Here is a 20,011-nt window from a genome sequence, read left to right as displayed (position 1 = left end):
GCCGTGGTGGTTCTTCATCAAGGGGATGGTCACGGTGCGGCCGTGGGTCCGCAGCTGTGCGTGGGCGCAGGTCCTGCACGGGCACCCGGCCTGTCCCCACGCACCCGGCCAGGCACCTGCCCGCGCCGAAAAACCAGGCGGCGGCGGCTGTCGAGCCCAGGGAACCTTTGTGGTTTTGGTCACGGAGCAGCTCTGCGCTTCGCCGGGAGGAATCGGTGGCGGTGGCAGGTCACTGAGGACAGCCAGGCAGTGCACGGGGGACGGGCGCATCCCCACCCCAGCGCATTCGAGCGCACGCGTCTGCAGGGAATTAGGGTGAAAGAAATGAGTCCTCAGAGCCATCTGCGCTCAGCTCGACCTCACAGTTGCCGTTTTCGACCCAAAATGACTCGTCTTCCCCTTCCTACCCCCGTGGCCCCTTGTTTCAGGTCCCAAAGGGAGCACATGTGCGAGCAAATGCCTTGGCCGAGGCGCAGCCCTGCCCGAGCACGGGGACCACAAAGGGGCTGAGGGGAGCCTGGGAGGAAAATACCCCAGCAAAGCTGCTCAAGGGGAAGGAGAGGCATCCCCAAAAAATTTTCGGAGCCAAATACTATCCACCCTGTCCTCCTGATACCTCCGTCTCTCTTTGCAGAAACGCCACTGGGGCAAGAGCCCAGAAGAAAAAAAAAAAAAAAAAATAATGTCGGGACAAACCCAGGCTTTTTCACCCCAAATAGATCGTGGCATCTCTTGGAGCCATGTGCAGGTGGGTGCCGAAGGACGCACAACGATGCGGGGGGATGCAGAGGGATGCAGAGGGGAGGCTGCGTGGGGAACCGCCGATCGATGCTCTCCCACCAGCGGCACACAGCCAAGGAAGGGTTTAACCCAGGGCTTGACCCGAACAGGGTGCTGGCAGCTGCTGCCCGATCCCTGCCTGCGTCCCAGAGCACAGGGACAACCCCAGGCAGGGCAGTCACCGCCTTGGCTGTGAGGTGGCAGCTCATGGGCCCATGTTTGGAGGCGCTTAAGAGCCACCCGCCATCCTCGAGGCTGTGGGAGGCGGTGATGCCGCTCGGGGCACAGAGGGTCAGGCCGCTGGGGTACACGGCCGAGGAGCCGGGGCTCCGGTCACAGCACACACTGAGAATTTTAAAGCCGAAATCACATCGCCTGATCTCTGCTCAGCGAGGAGGGACAAAGTGCTTCTCACTTCCCTCTTGAGGGCACACCAGGGTGGAAACTGCAAGTCTCCCACTGCTATTTACAGAGGCAGGTTTCCCCTGCAAAACCCCGAGAGCCGGAGCGCGGGGCTGGGGCCATCACTCCAGGGCCACGCTCCGCCACGCTCAAGCAGCGCAGGCCATGCCGAAATCATGGTTTCCTTTGCCCTCGGCTTTAGCTCTGCAGGGGAACGGGCCGTGGGCTCCGCCACCTGCCCAGGGCACAGCACCCGTGGGACGAGTCTGCACAGGGATGGCCACCAGCTACAGGCAAAGGTGCATTTTTTCCCCCAAGCCCTTGCACCGCGCAAACCCCCTCCCAGCCATGCCTCTGCCTTCCTGCTCCCGCCTGGGACCCTCCACATGTCTTCCCAGTGGGAGACTCAAGCCCAGCGATGGTCCCATCCTTTGCATCAGATACACGTGCAGAGCCACGACGTGTTGGCGCTGCAGCATCCCTGTGGCCATGGCGTCCCTCCTCTCCCAGCCCTCGCTCCAAGCCCCGTGGTCCATCGGACGGTGCCGAGGCTGGTTCCCTCCCTCCCGCAGGAGCTGGGACACGATGGGCCGCATCCAGCCGCAGAGGTGCCGGGTTCTTCTGCTTTGGGCTTTGTTCCCCGTGAGCAGGTTCAGCCTCCAGAGTCCCTGCAATGGGCTCAGAGCGTTGCACCCTGCAAGCGGCCCGTTGGTCTCTCTCAGTTGCCATGGCAAGCACAAAGTAGGAGTTTTCGAACTGAGCGGAAAAAACCTTGATGCTGCCCCGCTGATGTTTATAGAAAGTAACAGGTATTGCTTCTTCCTTCCCGCTTCAGCTGCTTCTGCAGAAAGGTCCCACCGGGCTGAGCTGAGTCACTGTCCTGCCGCGCTCCCACCGCCCCTCGCCCCTTCCTGGTGGCACAGTCACGGTCACGGCCACACACAGCCCTGCCCAGCACCTCTGCGGGAAAGGGGGAGAAACCTCCAGAAATGCCAGTGGGAAAGGGGGAAACCAGTAACCGGACACTTTGCTTTCACTAGACATTCCCTACGGAGTGTCGTGCCACCGGCCGGATCTACCCGGGGTATTTTGCTGGTTGGAGGCACCGGGGCAGCCGTGGTGGCGGTCGCAGCCTGGTGCCTCCTGCCCCATCTGAGCGAGGGCCGACGCTTCCAGCACCACAGTGGGGTCGGAATCCCACCTCAGAGGCAGCCCCAGGGATGCTGCCCGGCTGCTCCGTCCCGGGTTTGCTGATCGAGCCCGTTCCACTCGCAGGGTGAGGTGAGATCTAAAAATAAATATACAGCTGTACCCTTGGAGGCTGCCAGCAGCGCCGAGGTAGCTCTTTCCCTCTGTGAAAACCAAGCTGTGCCATCAACGCTTCGCCCACCTCCGCTGCCAGCAGCAAGGGCAGCCCCGGGCCCCAAGCCCAGCCGGGCCCCAAGCCCAGTCCCTCCGTGGCCCATGCAGGGCAGCACAGGGCAGCGTAGCCCTCTGGCAACCCTCCTGCCCGCCAGGCGCTAGATAAAAGCGGTGTTTAAAGCATCTTATTTGGGCCCATGAGATGCTCTACGTGCCGGGAGCTGGAGAAAGGCCAGTGGGGAGGGCTGACCATCCTGCGGACAGGGAAAGGACGGGAGCGCAGAGCGATGCCAGGGAGGGTAAGTGCCGTGCGGCATCAGCAGGATGTCACCCACGGGGCTCTGCCGGCCGGGACGCAGACCCCGGCAAGGGGGACGTGTTCCTCTCCACCTGCAGCATCCCCTGCGGCTGCACGGCCTCTCGCTCTGGCACAGCTGCTCCTTCTCGGCATCATCTGGGAAAAGCAATAACCCACAGGGTCGCCCGCCGGCTCTCCTGACCCAGGAGAGCTCTTTACGGAGCAAAACACAGAATCACAGAATGGTTCGGGTTGGAAGGGACCTTAAAGACCATCCAGTCCCACCCCACTGCCCTGGGCAGGGACACCTCCCACCAGCCCAGGCTGCTCCAAGCCCCGTCCAGCCTGGCCTTGAACCCCTCCAGGGATGGGGCAGCCACGAACAAAACATCCTTCTCTGCAGAAAACCTCCCGCTGCAGCCGGGCGATGCAAAGGCAGGTGCCGCCGAGCCCCCACTCCTGCAAAGCCCCTCTGACACGTGGCCGCCTGGCCCAGGACACCCCTCCCCGCTGGGTGCCTCCCTCCGTCCCCGTCCCCCCAAGCCCAGGGACGCCCGGTGAGCCAATGCAAGGCCTGTGCGTGCGGCAGATTTGCATCGAAGGGATAAGGGGAAACCCCAGGAAACGCAGAGCCCAGGCATTAATCAAATCTATCTCTAATAATAAACTTCCCGAGCAATGCGCGGGCTCGGGGCTGGAGCTCGCAGTGCAATGGCAGGAGCCGAGGGGGATTAGACGCCGCGGGAGAGTCAAACGTGAGTGACGCCATGGAGGGGCTGTATGGGGACATGGGGGTGAGGGGCTTGTCCGTGGCAGGGCTCAGGGCCATGGTGACATTTCCAGAGTGCTGGCAGGGAGCGGAGGGTCTCCCTGTGGTCTCGCTGGAGGAGCGGAGCCACCACAAAGGGCTTCCACCCCGCTGGAGACGGTCAGTGCCACGGGGCTGGAGATGAAGTGGTCGCTTAATGCTTTGGAGGAAGGGTCCATAGGGGAGTTCGGGGTGCTGGTCCCTGGTGGGCGCAGAGGCAGAGGGGGAGACACACCTGGCTCTGCTGGAAAACGCGTGGCTGCAAAGCCCGGCCGCACCATGCCGGCAGCACCGGGCGGACCTTGAGGCTCCCCGGGGAGGGGAGCTCAGCCATCGGGCAGGATTTGTCCTAGATGGGGCCAAACACCCGGCTTGACCTGCCCTCACAGCAGCGGGGAAGGGGCTGCCCATCCTGCAGCCCCCCCGGCTCAGACACAGCCCCGGATCTCCGTTTCCCATGCAGTTATCCCACGTGAAACCCCACCGTAGCTCAGGGATGAGCAGGCTCACCGCCATCCCCAGGGCTCACCGCCATCCCCAGGGCTCGCCGCCATCCGTCGGGGGCTTCTCCTTCTTCTCTTTGGGTAAAAAATATCTTCAAAGAGCATCTGAGAAGAACATCGGCCTGAGCCTCGCTCTGCCCTGGGGAATGTCTTCAGTCAGCTCGATAGAAAGTAATTATTTAATTTTATAGCAATGTTAATTGAACAACTGGGACTATGAGGCCAGCATCCCTGTGCCGAGTGGATTTATCCCTGAGAACGGGGGGGCTCACATGTGCTGCAGGAGCCAGTTCACGGCAGGCAGCGGAGGAAGCCCGACCTCAGCCCCTCCGCAGGGAGGGAGCTGTGTAGGCAACGGCAGGACAGACGGACACGCAAAGTGCCCGACTGCTGCACGCTCCCAACTACTAGAGAGAGGGGTTTTCTATATTAAAAGGGGGTTTTCTATACAAAAATCAAAGTCTGGCTTTGGAACACCCGTGGTGCAGAGGTCTGGCCGAGGCAAGGTGCAGCCTTTGGGCTCACGGAGGCCGGCGCTGTGCTGCCGCGTCGGGGAGCTTTAAACCTTTGGGGCACCGTCAGCCCCGGCAGGAAACAGCTGCGGCTGCCCGGCACCGCTCCGCGGAGGGATGCGGTCGCCCGCGAGCCCTCTCGGTCCACAAATGGCACCTTTCCACCGCGGCCGCCCTCGTGCTGGGTGAGAGCTTCCTGCAGTTGCTCGGTTGCGCTCGCTGCAGACCCCGCGTGCGGCACAGCACGGCACAGCAGAGACGGGCTGAGACCATCACTTGGGTTACCTCCAAGGCCAAACCCTTCGGTGGCACAGGTGAGGCCGCAAACGGAGATACGTGGCGCCCAAAGATGGGGACATGCCCAAATATTTCAGCTTCTAATAAGTAAGTGCCCGTTAGCAAGCTAATTCTTAAAATTGTAAGTTGTCGGCTAGATTTTTGTGCTGCTGCTGATGCCTCCTGGCTCCTCTGCCTTTGGCATCTCATCCAGCCCATGCAGGCACAGGGGGCACCGCGGCAGGAGGACGGGACGAAGGGATCCTTGCTGGGACGGGAGCACGTCCGCCCCCAGGCACCGGTTAAACCAGTGCTTAAAGCTCTCCCAGAGAGACGTCCCTCCTCCTGCTCCTCCGAGAGTTTTACACATCAAAGTCGGGTTTCGTTATGATGCCGCAACACCAAAGGGAGATGTCGGAAATTACACAGAGGATGGCACGAACCGCCCCAGCGCCACAGAGGAATTCAGAAGTTTCCAGAATTAAAAATCATTTCAGAAGACGCTGCCAGCGGTCGTTCTGGTCATATTTCTGTTGTTTTCAGAAAAGCACACAAAGACAGGAGCGGTTCCCGCTGCTCTTGCTCCCCCAGGCAGCTGCGTGCGGCCCCCGACCCTCAGGGCACAGCACGGGGTCCTCTCCCTGGATGTCCCCAGGGACCGGCACGGGCCACGCTCACGTAGGGTCGTCATCTGAAGATCTTACTAAGCCTGAAGCAAATTTTGCTGTAGGCTCTTGCCCAGCCTGAGGATGAGAGGGGGCTGGGGCACAGCCAGGCACCCCCCTGCGAGGGGTCCCAGCCCTAGCCAAGGGACGAGGTGGCTGCAGGGCAGCCCCGCGGTGGCCACCCCATACCTACTCACCTTCCGTTCTGCAGCCATGGATGGGACGCACGTCCGGTGGGATGCCATGAACAACTGCACCGATGGGCAGTACTGGGACACCCTCGTTAACCAGTGCATCCCCTGCAGCGTCGTATGCGGCCGGTCCACAGTGAGGAGGTGTGCTGCCCTGTGCGGTGAGTGCCGGGCGGCCGGGCCTGGGGTCGCGTCCTGCGGGGCTGCCCTTGGACCCAGCGGGCAGCAATGGGGCAAAGCCGGGAGGGGACATCAGGTCCTGGGAGGAACCACAGGGCAGGCTCCGAGCCAGCTCAGCTCAGCAGAGCTTCAAGCCAAAAACGCTGGGGAACGTGACAGCTTCCCAGCCATGGGCTGGGTCCGGCAACAGCTCGGCACAGACCGTGATCAAGTTGTCCACGTCTGTGTACGTCTCCTTTCTGGGGTCACTGGGAGCCTTCCCAGAGCTGCGTCAACGCTCGTATCCCCCATCGGTGACACCCCACCCTCCAAAGGCAGGGCCTCGAGACACATCAGGTTCATTTGATGTGGATAATTATAAACTCACGTACGCTTTCAAGGCTGTACCGCGAGCCCTGTGCTGGAGCAGACACCGAGGTGCAGCGATAATGGTTGAGGACAAGGGAGACAGACGCTCTTTGCACCCAAACCCCGCGCACGACCCTGTGCGTGGCCCCTTCCCTCCCCGTGGAGCCGCAGCGCGGGGCGGCTGCACCCTGTCCCAGGGGACCCAGCCCCGCACGCAGCGACAAGTCACGTCTCCCCACTGGGGACAGGAGACGCCATCCCTGGGGTCCCGAGCCGGTGCTCAGGCAGATTTTGGGGTGTCCTAAAGGCCCCGGGGTGGCAGCAGCTCTGAGAGCAGCAACAAGGAGCTGCCGCAGGTGGGTACGGCTGCACGCGTCTGGCTGGGTACCGTCCCCTCCCCGCGCAGCTGCCAGCTGATGCCTTTCCCCAGTATTCATCGTATGGCCAAACGCCACCGAAAATGCCCTGGATTTGTCACGCTGCCAGCCCCGGAGAGGTTGTCAACACTTAGGGCAGCGTGCAGGTCTCGCCCTGTGCCCATCCGAGCCGCGGGCTCGTTCAGAGCGGCCGTGGGCTCGTCCTCGCGTGAACCCAAGCACCAGGGTGGAGGGAGGGCAGCGGTTTGGGAGCTTCGCGCTCAAATAACAGGGGAGGAGGAGGAGGAGGAGGAGGAGGAGGATGTGCTCAGGACACTGCGTTCATCTCCCTCCCCTCCCGCAGAGTCCATGGACTGCAACAGGAAAGCCGGCTTCTACTACGACGAGCTCCTGAAAAAATGCATCAACTGCAGCACGATCTGCGGGCAGCACCCGAAGCAATGCGCCCCGTCCTGCGAACGTAAGGCTGCGCCGGAGGGCAGGGAGAGCCGGGATGTGGGGCTGGGCTGGAAGAGGAGCCGGGTTATGGAACCAAAGCTGGGAAAGGGGCAGAAAAACCCCCCTCTCTTGGTCCCGGGGGTTGTGTGCGTGCTGCCATTTCATTAGGACCGGGGAAAAGAAAGCCAGGGGGTCTGTCTCTCTCCCCTTTTCTCCATCACACCGGGGCTCTTCCCTTTTGCCCGTCGGTGTTTTACAGACCCAGCCTTCAGCTCTGTCAGCCAGGGGCAGGAGGGGCAGTCGCGTCTCCCACCTTCCTGAGCCGCCTCCAGCCCTCGGGGAGGGGGAAGCAGGAGAGGACGGGTTATTTTCCCCCGAGATCTCCAAGTCCCGCGCTGGGGTTGAGCCGTGAGCCCTGGAGAAGGGGGAAGGGTGGGAATGGGGGGTGGGAAGGGATCTCCTCTACTTTGCCGTGGAAGAGAAATGCAAGCAAACAGAGGCGGTGCGCGGTTGCTTTCAAATTCTTCCCAAGCAGAACGCACAAGCGCAACCCCCTTTCCCTAGCAAAGAGTCGATAGCGTGAAGCGTGTCCCCGCGGGGTCTCTAAGCACACCCCTCTCTGCCCGGCCCACAGCAGGTGCCCTGGTGGCCACCCCGCCTCCGGCAGCCGCCCTGGACACGGCCTTGCCCCCGGGGGCCGTGCTGGAGCAGAAGCCGTGCGTGGAGCAGGAGCCGTGGCTGGTGGTGTACCTGCTGCTGGGGCTCTGCCTCTGCGCCCTCCTCTGCTCCCTGCTCCTGGGCTGGACCCACCTCCGGAGGAAGGGAGAGGTGGTCTCCTGCCAAGCCAGCCCCGGGACCTGCCACCGCAGGGACGACTCCTCCAAAGGTGAGTGCTGGGGACACTGGGGGAGGACGGGGAGGTTGCGGTGGGCAGGGGCTCAGGCGCCGCTGGTGGGGGACAGAAACGGGAGCCAGGACATAAGAGGGGTGGGGAGGAAAAGCGAAGCCAGCGATGGGCACCGCAGTTCAGCCTGAGCCTGGAAGAGGAGCAGGATGGCAGCCCTGTGCCCCGATTCTCCACCGCACCCCCAGCTTCTACGTCTCTCCCGCGAAGTCACCAGCGCCGGGGCTGGAGCCGCACCATCAACCCGCAGCTGTCCGGCTCCGGCCAGAGGCTGAGCTGTGGGGAGGAGCAGCCGCAAAAAGCCAACCCTCTTCCAAAATGAACCGCCTGCCCAAGGAAAGGCTTTCGTGGCAATCGCAGCTCTGGGTTCCTTCGCCCGGGGCTGTGCCGGGGCCGCTTTGGGGCGAGCGGCTGCCTGGCAAGAACCATGGTAACACCGGCTACTTGCTGCTTCAAACGGGCTAACGATGCAGACGGTCCACTGAATTACCTTGTGGCCTACCTGCGCATAGGAAGTTCCACCTAAACACGAGGAGGAACTTGTTACTTTGAGGGTGGCAGAGCCCTGGCACAGGCTGCCCAGGGAGGTGGTGGAGTCTCCATCTCTGGAGACATTCCAAACCCCCCTGGACGCGTTCCTGTGCCACCTGCTCCGGGTGACCCTGCTCTGGCAAGGGTTGGACTGGATGATCTCCAGAGGTCCCTGCCAACCCTGTGGTTCTATGATTCTATGATCAAACGCTGAACTTTTAGCCCTGGAACCAGAGGAGCTTCACAAATCTTTGCTTTAGGGAGAAAAGACAGGGAAAGGATAACGTGGGGTAAGTCAAGATAGAAAAAAAAAAAAGATGCTTTTATTCTCCCTCCTCTGCTCCTCCCTTGCCTTTAAAAATAAAAAGGTCCGTTTACCTATTTATGTATAACACGTACACGTTTACATTTGTACACTTCAAAGCCATCATGCTGGATGTCAAAAATCAGAGAGAAAAAGCCCAGGAGCCGGCGTGCGGCTCAGCCACTCTCCAGCAGAGCTGTAATTCAAGCCATTCCCATCTGCTTTGGTCGAAGGACATGGTAGCGTTGAACGCTCCACTTTTAAGGGAAGCTGTCAGGTTCAGGGAGATTTACTGGGTGTTTTTTAATACCCCCAGCCAAACCTCGTGCTTATCAGGTCTCAGATGTCGGAGCAGAGCCCTGCGGCAGCTCGTGTCCAGCCCACGGAGCGTGGTGGGACCCCTGAAGCAGCCGCCGGCCGCGCTGCACTCGCTGGAGCGCCGGCAGCTTGCGCAGCGCTGTGCCATCGGCTTCACACGTGCTACAAAACCAGCGTTTAACGAAAAAATAGTTTACGTGTAGCGTTATCAATATTACAATTGCTTTAGTGCTAAACCTTCCTGCTGAAGGCACTGCCCAATTTCCCCCTGGGGTCTCATGAGGTGTGAGCCTGTAGGTGATGCTTTACATACAACACACGCACCGTGGGCTTTACGGAAGCGGTGGGAGGTGGACGTCCTCTCCAGCTCCCGGAGCAGCTCTTTAGACTCCAGTGCAGCACTGCAAAGCATTTCTTAGGTGAAAGAATCTCCTAAAACCCCTTAAACTAACACACGTGGTTTATCTGCAGATCGTCTGGTGGAAGCGGGCAGCGTTGGTGATGGATCCACCGGCAGCAGGGTTCCCGAGCCGGTGGAAACCTGTGGCTTCTGCTTCCCTGGACACGGCTCCGCTGTACAAGAGACCAAATCGTGCCACAGCACCTCCTACCCCATCGGGGAGAGAGCTGCTCCCTCTCACACCGGCATATGCAGCACGGGAAGCGCTGGGGCCATTCCCAGCCCTGACGACGGCCACTTCAAAATCATATGTTCTCCTTCCCAAGAGAAGACGCCCATGGCCTGACCGCAGAGAACGTTCCTGCACAGGCTCAGACAGAAGGCACGCTCCCTCTGCCCCCAAAACACAAAAGCTGCTTCACCCTCTGTTTCCAGTGACTGCAGCGGCTTCCGCCACGACCAGCGGACCTGGCACAGTCTTTGCCCCAGGGCTGTGGCTACAGACAGCGCTGTTTTCTTCCACTTGGGAAATGAAATTCTCATTATTCTTGTGCGCTCCCAGCGGTAGAAGTCGCTTCCCACTGAGCAGTGTCTTCACCCTCCGACTTGACCTCTGCAGGCTCCTCCGCGCGTCCCAGTCAGGGGGAGCGATGTCTCATCGGGGCTTTTCACCCAGGTTCCACCATCAGCGTCACTTTGTCTCTGCAAAGGGTGTTGATGCAGAGCCAGGATCAGCCTGTGGTGTCCCCATGGAGAGCACCCCTTTCCCTGCTTGAAAACTCTACCGGGTACCACAAGCGATTTGCAAGCAGAGCTGCGAGCATCTCCGACGTGGACCCACACCTGAGAAGTTACTCGTGGAAGTTATAACATCCAGTGAATGCCGCTGCCACGCTCTCAGAGTGGCGTGTTCTCCAACCTCAACAGAAGTTTCTTTACAGGACAGAAAATTTGGTAGGACACAACGCGGAGAGCTCCACTGCCAGCTTTCACCGCTGCTTGGAAGGGGAGGACAGGCCACGGGCTTTGCCGTGTTACAGGACACAATGCCGCACGGGAGGAGCTGGGACAGGCACCAAAATCCCTGATGGAGCTGGGTTTAAATGTGAAAACTCATCCAAGGCTGAGAACTTTCTAAGAGACTGGATTTATGTACATCTGGTCTGGGTTACTCAAAATAGCTGGTAAAAGCGATGAACCAGCTAGAGATACAGCTGCTTTGAAGGAAGATTTTTATCTGACCTGGCTTTGAAAGCTACCATGGAAAAATACGGGCTTCAACACGTAACTTGAAGTTCTCATTTTCGCTAACGGAGAATGCAGGAATTTTTCACTTGGTGAGAAACCACTGCTGGTAGGAGCTCATCCCCTCCACTCACTCAAACCAGAACCTCAAACTTGGAAGAATAAATTTGAGTCAATATATGCACAAATTGGTGCTGGGAAAGTAAGACAGGTGAAGAAAGTGTGAGCAGAAAGTTCTAACAGACCCTGTCCCCTCCATATGATGTATTTCTTTAAATGTCAATGTTTTCTTATCACTAAAGAAGGCGCCACCCCGGTGGTGACCATAACAAAGTCCATGCCATGAGTCATGTTCAGTCACAAAGCGGAATGGCGTTAGGACCGCACGGAACCCACGAGAACTAGAAAGCCCAAGAGGTGGTTTAAGGGGAGGGCTAAGAGCCCAGGCGTTGGTCCGACATGGGGTAAAGTCTAGCTGTCTTGAATCGCTCCAGGAACCAAGCTGACGATTCTCCATCTCGTTACCTTTGCGTCTTGCCTTTCGTCTCTGCCCTCCGTTTAGCAAAGCCCTTATCGCGCGGCAGCACGAGGGATGAGGTTTGTATCGTGCTGCGTTTGCAGCCGAGGGGAGAAAATAAGCCTTCGCAAAACCAAAACCTCGCTTTACTCAGATGGGTCTCCCAAAGGCGATGGGTCTCCCAAAGGCGATGGGTCTCCCAAAGGCGATGGGTCTCCCAAAGGCGATGGGTCTCCCAAAGGCGATGGGTCTCCCAAACGCGATGGGTCTCCCAAACGCGATGGGTCTCCCAAAGGCGATGGGTCTCCCAAACGCGATGGGTCTCCCAAAGGCGATGGGTCTCCCAAACGCCTGAAGGCCACCACGCCATGGTGCGATGGGGAGAGCAAGGGCTCACCCAGGTGCGCTGAGAACAAAACACAGACCGCGGCCAGGAGCAGCTGCCGGCAGGGAACAGTGACAGCGTCAGCCCCCGCTGGCTCGGCCTCCCCCCGGACCTGCACCCCCTGAACCTCACACTCTTGTCACCTCCCACCCTCCCTCAGCCTCCAGCGCTCTCACCCTCCATACCTCCTCCACCTCCACTCTTAACCTGAAGACTCCCTTGGCCTCCCCGCCAGCTCCGTCTCCTGCTCCCCCTTGGTCTCTCCTCCCACATAGCCATCACCCCTGAGACCTCCATCATCTTCCATGGCCTTAGCTCCTGTCGTTTCCCTCCTGGGGAATCTGCTCCAGCAGCCTCTGGTCTCATGGCATCAGTTCCCACGGTCTCCAGTCCTGTGGCCTCCTGCCCCATGGCTCAGCTCCCACAGGCTCCGACACCATGGCCCCGAACACCACAGCATCACTAGCATCCCAATTTCTCTAAACGTCCAAAGTCTTTTGGCCCCAGAAGCCACCCTGGCCCACAGCTATGCTCAGCCTCCCACCCACTTTTGACCTCAACCCTTGCTGAACCTCAACTGTTCCTTGGAGTCCCACCCACTTTTGGCCTCCACCTCTGCAAAGCCTCAGCTCTTCCTTAGACTCCCACCTCTGCTCAGCCTCAACTTCTCATGGGCCTGCATCTTTGTGTAGACTAATCTCTACATGAGCTTCCCCCAGTCTCGGGTTCCGTTCCAGCTCAGCCTTACTCTTTTTCTGCCTCCACCTTTTGGCATCCGCTCTTGCTCTGCCTTTTGTCTCCTACACCCTTTAGTCTCCCCGAGCCTCCCACTTGCATTCCCGCTCAGCCTCCGCTCCTGCTCACCCTCACACTCCTCTTCCACCTCCCTCAGCCTTTTGTCCTGTCCCTGCTCTCCCAGGCTCCTGTTGGTGCTCACCCTCCCAAAGCCTCCTGGCCTCTCCTCACCCTCCACCGCTGCTCAGTGTCCCGCTCCCTCTATGGCCTCCTACAGCACCATGTCCTCCACTCTCGCTGGGCCTCCCCACCACCTTGACCTCCCACTCAGGCTGGGCCTCCCCAGCACCGAAAGCGCTGCCTCTCTTCCTCTTCTTGGCTTCCCCTCCCCACCTCTGTGGGGCAAAGGGGTTTTGCACTTACCTGGGGGCAGCACCAGCACATCCCCCCCCGGCACCAGGGCTGGGAGAGCCCCCAGGCCCATGGCCACTTCTGCCCAAGCGCTTCCCAGTGAGGACGGGGGCTCCAGGAGATAGAAAACCCTCCTAAAGCAGATGTGGTGCCTCATCACGCTACCCCTTCCCAGCACGGAGCTCCTGCGGCAGCTTCAGCCTGGCTCCGGTGTCCTGTGGACATTCAAGTGCCACCTCCAGGGACAGACGCTCGTTGCCCGCGGGAACCCCCGGCCACACCACTTGTGCAAGGAGATTCAGAACCTCATTTAAAAATGGGATAGAAACAACTGAACACGTGCCACCAGTTTTGCAATTAGGGCACCTCTTGAGGATCAAGAGGCATCATTCAAACGAGAAAGCTTTTGGGAAAGCGTCTGTGCCAGCCAGCACACGGGCTCACCCTGCGTGGCGCTGGCACGCGGCAGCTCCTGCTCCAGCTGGCCCAGGAGGCCACTCGCCTTCTCACACCCAGGTAAAGCCCACGTCAGGCTGGGTCTGTCCCCCCCACCCCGTCACCACGCAGCCTGGCGTCCCAGAAACTGGGAAAAATACTCATCAGAAGCCAAGTCCTTCCCTGATATCAAGCCTATCCCCTTCCTCGCCCGCCTTCAGGGAACGGAACTACTGTCATCAGCGTATGAAAGAAAAGATAACATGGAACAACTGGAACAAACCAGCAGTGAGAATAATGCACAGGCTCCCAGACACAACCCTTGGATGCTGGAGAACCAAGAGGAATCAATGGATTTGGTATCGCATTGGCAGCCACTGGCCAACAGCCATGATGGAGCGCACCTGGAGACACCACCTCCAATACCAGAGGGACACTGCAGCTACGGGACACGAGCAGTTACAGCTGGGACGAGTACGTGGAATTAAGGGCACTGACTTCGAGCAAGAGCATCCACCCGGGGGTTTAGTCAATTCGCACATTTCTACTTTTGCTCAGGTCTTCATTAGGCACCAGCATCAAGTAAAGCCTCATCTCCGGTCAAGTGGCTGAGGGACAAGAAAATATTATACCAAAAGCCACTTTGTGGCTATTTTTGTGTAGAGCCGCGTTCATTGGTGGTAGATAACAGAATACACACTCCAGCACCAGCCTGCATCACCACACCGGCCTTTGTTTCCAGTCATCTCTGCAGATGCCTCCTCACAACAGACCACGCCGTGCCGATATAAAACCGTACCTTAAAATAGACCGGTCAACCCCAAAAAGCCCCCCCAGATGAAGAGGGTCAGCACTGAAGCTGCGCAGCCACCACGGCACGGAGGAGGCAGCCTCTCGCTGCTCGTTAGGGAGGCACAACTTCATCAGCCCTTCGTCGGCGTCTCGCTGCGCAGCACGGCATTTTGTGGTCGGCGTTTTTCCTAAAGGTGACGTTGAGAGAGTTCTGCAGAGAGAAACCTCCCTGTTCTGCGGGGAATAAACCCGGCGTACGGGCTGCGTGGCCATTCCCGAGGAGCCAAAGGGTAGGAGAAGGGTGGGTTTGAGAAAAAGCATGGCGAGGGGACGTGCTGCTCCTGCGACAGCAGCCGGTCTTCCATTTTTATACAAAGAGGGAAAACGCTCTCTCCCCCCCTCGAGCAACCTGCGCTGATTTACTATTGCTGGAAATAGAAACACGCCTGGTGCGATGCAGGGAGAGACACGGGGGGAGGGTGGGATGGGGAGGGGGGAAGGAAGAAAAGAATAAGAGCTTTTAATACACCAGGAATTCTGCTTTTGAAACCAAAGCATTGAAATCTCCCACTGAAAGCCATCTGCGCCGGTGCTGTCGCACAGAGCACAGCCCTCTCCACCAGCCTTAGAGGGTGGTAGTGGGGGGGAAAAACCCGAACATTGAGGCTGATTTATACGGCTTGGCCCCGTCCCTAAATAATTTGTTTCTAAAGGATTAACCAAACAGACTGCATTAGCTCCGGTGGCCGAGCGCGTGCGAGTGGAAAACAGAATTCGTTTGTTCAGGCTCCAGCATCAAAAAAAAAAAAAAAAAAAAAAAAAAAAAGAGAGGAAAAAAAAAAAAAAGGCAGGCAAAAGGCTGGGGAACTCATCACGCCAAAGCGGAGCATCCCTGCTCGGGCGAGCCCTGCCGCCGCGCGGTGGCACTCCTCCGCCAGCCAGGGGACAAGGTGGGGACCAGCCGCAGCAGCCCTGGGAATAATGAAAAGGCTGATTCTCCTCTTCCTCCGCAAGCTTGCTGCATTATTAAAAGGTAGCAGAAAGCGTCGCTAAGCATCTGCACGACACCGTGCCTGGTTCGGGGAGCGAGGGGGGGGAGAGGGAGGGAGAGGGAGAGAGAGGGCGGCCCCCCCCCCTTTCCTGCGGGTGCGCCATTCATCTGCATTTCTCCAGCCATTTTTCATTGGCGACAAGAACGCGCAGGTTAAATCTTGCGGCACCCAATTACAATTGAAAATTATTTCAAGCATGACGATAGGGAGAGACAGGCGACAAACGCAGCGTACGCCATCACTTCTCCGCAGAAAGCAGGCTGCCTGGGTCACTCCCGCACCGTACGGAGCGTTTCCTATCCCTGATTTGGCATTCAAGGTGCTTCGGTTTGTCGTCCCTTCTTCCTTCCCTCTCGCAAGCCATCGCAGGAATCTCTGGATGCACAAAACTGCCTTGTGCTTTTCCAGCTCGTGTGCAAATCCAACGCGATCCCACCGTCCTTTCGTTCAGCTGCTCTCGCAAGGTGCTCGTGTTTGAAAAGCAAACCAACCCCCTTCCCTTTTTTTCCTCCTATTTCTTCTGTTAATCAGATCCCTTCCCGCCCGTCTCAGGCGGGTTAGACACCTGTAACTCATTTCTAGAGCACAGAATCTAAAAGGTTAGACCCGTCCAATGTTTTTAACCACGCTGGTAAAGCTGAAGAATGGCTGTCTGGATACAGACACAGAGGTTAACGACCTTCTTGGTGTGGCTCTTACACCGATTTATACACATTCTTACACATGACTCCATAAGGGAGGGAGAACAAAGCTATTTTTGCTCCTTTAAGCTCTACGTTCCCAATGGTTTCTCTCGGAGGCTGCAATTCAACCCACAGCCCAGCACCCTGAGAGCAAGACGCAGCGCACGAGCTGGGATTTTCACAAGCCAAGGTCTTTTTAAAAAAGCTGCTTTAAAAAGACAGCGGTGGAGGGGGAGAAAAGGAGCAAAACCGCGTTTGCGACAAAGCCAAGAGTACGCCGGTGCACCCAGCGCTGCAAGCTAAGGACACCGATACGGCGGCTGTGATTCTGCAAGGAGGAGAAGAGAGTACGTGAGGAGTTAATCCATGTGGGAGGATACAAGGAGCCAATACCAGCCTTAGCACATACCAGGAAAATGTGTTGTTTACTTAAAAACTGAGTGCACTGCAGAAGTGCTCAATAGCAGCAGATCTATCGCTCCATGCTGCCCCCAGCAGCAACCGTTTCTAACAGATGGTACATTTTTCAATACCGAGATTCTTTCAAGTGTCATATATATATATCTATCTATATATAGAGATATATATATCTATATGTGCCTTTGGAAGGCAGCCGGGGGGGGGGAAAAAAAAAACCAAACCAAAACCAGCAACAACAAATCAAGCAATTCTGAGAAATTCAAACTTATTCACAAGATTTTAAAAAAAGAACCAAGACCACTCTTACAGTATAAACACGCCAATTCATTCATTTTTACTGATGGTTGCATTTATGAATTTCATTCTCGTGAAAAAAAGGGAATAAAAGGAAAAAAAATTAAGAAAATAGCTATTTATAGAAAACAAAACAAAAAAGGGCTCAAAACAGAAAAGAATCTGTGCTGATGCTTTTGATGAGCAGTCCGATGGCATTGAACGTTACCTGTGCAAGCAGGCATGCTTGAAAACCTGTCTTAGTACTGTAGCTTCAGTTCCACAATCCAGGATTTCTTTTATGGTTGTTGGAAAAAAAAGAGCCTAATAGTTTCATACTGTATTTATTTAATAACTAAAATTCACAAATAAAAAGATACTTGCAAAGTCCTTTAGTTGTGTCATCCCCTCCTCCTCCACTCTACTGCTTTCAGACCCATATGCATAAAAAAAATGGGCTTGGATTTTTAATTTTTAACTGTTATATGATTGGTCGTTGGAGCTGAAGCACCAAATGGAGAAGATGCTTATGGAGATGAGGGTATAACCCTTGCCTTCCCACACACATTTTGGAGGAACATAGGAGATGTACCAGTGCCCGGACTCCTCTGGCTCCCGTTTCCCCCACCCAGAGCATTCCTTTCATTTTATATTTCCTCTGTTAAGTGACTGACTGTAGCCTCTTTTTTTTCCCCCTTTGTCCTTGCGGGACTGCATACACGTTGGACATTGTTCATTTCTTACTCCGCCAGGCTTTGAGTCAGTGTCAAGTAGGTCCTGTTACAGCTCAGTGCTAGTTGGTTTTTAATGGGTCTTTTCATTTCAGGTAGGTTTGTGTGTCGATTCAGAAGGCTTGCTTATTTTCTTCCTTGTTTGTATCTGACAAGCTGCTGGATAAGGCTATTCATACTCCAGGAACTGTTTGTGATAGAACAGCAAATATCTGCAAGAAAGCAGAGGTACAGGTTCAGCTTTCCGCTGTGCGTCGGAGCAGATCAGTATTTCCACTGATGCGATCATAAAAAATGAGGGCTATTAATTTTGTTTTTCCTTTCAATTTGAAGCCATTCCAGGGACGTGCCAGTTCCCTACAGTAACCATGGATGAGAAGGAGGGAAGCCAGCTGAAACAGTTTTACCAGCAGCTCGGGAAACTGAACAGTTGTCCATCAAACAGTTGAACCTTCTTGTTGTACAATCTACTTAGAACCTGAAAGATTCTGGGAGATGGGACCGTGTTGGTGCCCAGACAGGCAGCACCCATTTAACGCTATCATGACAAAAAACACAACGGAGGTGCTTTGAGATGCAACTGCTGCTTCAGAGTCACATCACCAAGGCATCAGACACTTAGGATCGTTGCAAACTGTCTGTCGTTTACTGTTACAGGCACGTGAGTGAAAACTCCTGCGTCCCAATCGAATCCAACAATCAAATCCAACTCCAATATCTAATGTCTCAATCTGTACTCAAATCTGGTGGCTTAACAGGATGAAATTCTTCCCGTCCTTAATTACTTTATGTGCACTGCTACGTAACGGAGCGCAGCCCTCAAGCAGTTACACGTCAGAGGGAAGCGGACTCATCTCTACCCACTCTTTACACGCCACACACTGGCAGGGTCACGGCAGAACTCTCCTAAAACGCTTCAAAGCACTTTTGAGACTTCCCAATTATTATTGTTCCGTCACACACCCTATGGAGCTTCCCTTACACAGTGCAGATCTACTTAGCCTCAGCCTTTATCTGAGCCAGGGAAAACAGAACAGAGCTCAAGGCAGCCTTTAACGGGACGGACGGGCGGCAGTCGCGTTGGGTATCCTCTCCTTGCCTATGGCAGTTTCTTCCACTGACATACCCCATCCGAGGGCCAGAGCTGGCCACTTGTTATTGAAGACAAACAAGCTCCTTTTGCTGCTGTCCTCAAAGCAGAAGTTACCTTGTCAAATCATTTAACACTAGAATGCAGATATTATAGGATAGATTTTTTTACTTCCTGGCTGAAGTTCAAAAAATAAAAAAAAGGGAAAATCTGTTAAAAAAAAAATTACAAACTGAACATCTGCAGCAATCCACGGAAATGTCAGGACTAATTAAACCAAGAACAATAAAAGGCTTATCTTCCTAGTACGAAGTCCACAGTTGAAAATGAAAAATGAAGACTTCAGACGTTAAATTACCTTACTCTTGAAGCACATCCCAGTGCCCAGTGCTTCCCTCAAATGAGGAACACCAAGCTACTGCCCTTGCAGACTACTGCCCTGTACTCCCAACACTTGGCTAATGCAAATATCTGAAATCAACGTGAAGCCATGAGCTAAGAAACAGCTCACGTGCTGTACCTGCCTCCCACATAGCCTTGCCGCTCTGGTTCACAGTATTTTCTTAATGGCTTTTCTTCCAATCTGTTAGACTCATAGTAATCCAAAGGGTCTGCCAAGGTTGGATTGTGTCACGGAGGTAAACACTGCTCCTACACTGTAGGAGTGATCCTACATCAGATCACTTTGGTTTTCAGAGTCCCTTCCATTAACAAGGAGAGTCTGGACGTGAGCGCCAGCTACAGACACCGCAGAGTCAGCTGATGTCCCTCGTCCTTCCCCTCTTCTTCCTTCAACCAATCCCGGATTATAAAGCCCCATTCTGAAGCACTGATACATACACAGAGAGAGACGTTAGATATTCAAAGAGAGAAATTAAGTCTTCTCTATGATGAAAGGGCCTTTTAACTGAAAGTAAGGAAAACCCAACTAAGGCCAAGGTTTTCCTTCCTTTCCCCTTTCCAGTTCACAACTTACCCTTCACTGTCTAGCACATCCTTAATGCTAGCCTTGGTGATAATGGCATCATCACACTTGAACCACTGGTCCTTGTGCTGCCGGATGAAGCTGGTATAGTGCCCGCTCTCCAAGGTTCCCTGGTGATTAACTACTGCAAACAAGGAATACCTGGTACAGGAAAGAGTTAATGAATACGTGGATCAAAAGGGGAAAACCAACTTTTAGACATTTTAGACAGGCAGAAGCTTACGTTCATAAACACATGCAGCAATACTAAAGGATCTAATCCACCAATAAAACACCAGTTCTTAACATTAACTGGGATGCGGGCACCCTTGCCCAGGGAAAATAACCACATTTTTCTTTTTCTGTCTTGCTATTACTGCAACACTCCGGTCTGATGACAGCCATCAGCTTTAGCAATACTGGCTAACAGAGATTTTTCTTCTGAAATAGATCAATATCGATGTATTCCTGAAGAGGACCACTGATTACCTAGTCTGACCTTCTATTTCCCTGAATTAGTCACTCTAGTGAACCAGAAAAATACATTTGAGGTGTGGGGATGGAGAAGGAGGTAATCTTAAATAGAGCTAATGTTAAATATTTCTAGTGATATATTGCTGTACTGATTAATTTTCCTTAATCTGGAAAGTCTGTACCTATTTGGAAATACTGAATATATTC

General features: G+C 55.6%; 2 protein-coding genes across 5 annotated transcripts in view; one reads left to right on the top strand and one right to left on the bottom strand.

Annotated features, from left to right (window-relative positions):
* Window positions 1-3,521: 3,521 nt before the first annotated feature.
* Window positions 3,522-11,179, top strand: TNFRSF13B (TNF receptor superfamily member 13B). 3 transcript variants are annotated; one of them, XM_074597760.1, is made up of 5 exons: window positions 3,522-3,597; window positions 5,818-5,958; window positions 7,046-7,162; window positions 7,775-8,026; window positions 9,669-11,179. In XM_074597760.1, the coding sequence occupies exons 2-5, from the start codon at window positions 5,820-5,822 to the stop codon at window positions 9,941-9,943; spliced, it is 783 nt and encodes a 260-aa protein (XP_074453861.1). In that variant the 5' UTR covers window positions 3,522-3,597; window positions 5,818-5,819; the 3' UTR covers window positions 9,944-11,179. The 3 variants fall into 3 exon arrangements, with proteins under 3 accessions (XP_074453861.1, XP_074453863.1, XP_074453864.1); XM_074597762.1 differs by having other exon boundaries at window positions 3,569-3,597; window positions 7,778-8,026; XM_074597763.1 differs by lacking the exons at window positions 3,522-3,597; window positions 5,818-5,958 and having other exon boundaries at window positions 6,990-7,162.
* A 5,694-nt stretch (window positions 11,180-16,873) lies between these two features.
* The window catches only part of USP22 (ubiquitin specific peptidase 22), a 112,396-nt gene continuing 109,258 nt past the window's right edge, over window positions 16,874-20,011 (bottom strand). For both annotated transcript variants that reach the window (XM_074597340.1, XM_074597341.1), the window contains 2 exons: window positions 19,343-19,492; window positions 16,874-17,488 (listed from right to left, as the gene is read on the bottom strand). In XM_074597340.1, the coding sequence (XP_074453441.1) occupies window positions 17,446-17,488; window positions 19,343-19,492 (193 nt within the window). In that variant the 3' untranslated portion in view covers window positions 16,874-17,445. The remainder of the gene's footprint in view (window positions 17,489-19,342; window positions 19,493-20,011) is intronic.

Source organism: Larus michahellis, chromosome 8 (assembly GCF_964199755.1).
Source record: "Larus michahellis chromosome 8, bLarMic1.1, whole genome shotgun sequence".
Lineage (NCBI taxonomy): Eukaryota > Metazoa > Chordata > Aves > Charadriiformes > Laridae > Larus > Larus michahellis.
Note: the sequence above shows the minus strand (reverse complement) of the source record. Positions and strands in the feature narration are given on the sequence as shown.

What these genes read in the sequence shown, in the direction of transcription:
- TNFRSF13B (XM_074597760.1), top strand. Translation starts at nt 5,820, where the DNA reads ATGGATGGGACGCACGTCCGGTGGGATGCCATGAACAACTGCACCGAT. An exon ending in GAGGTGTGCTGCCCTGTGCG is followed by an intron (nt 5,959 to 7,045) that starts GTGAGTGCCGGG and finishes CCCCTCCCGCAG; the next exon opens with AGTCCATGGACTGCAACAGG. An exon ending in ATGCGCCCCGTCCTGCGAAC is followed by an intron (nt 7,163 to 7,774) that starts GTAAGGCTGCGC and finishes CCCGGCCCACAG; the next exon opens with CAGGTGCCCTGGTGGCCACC.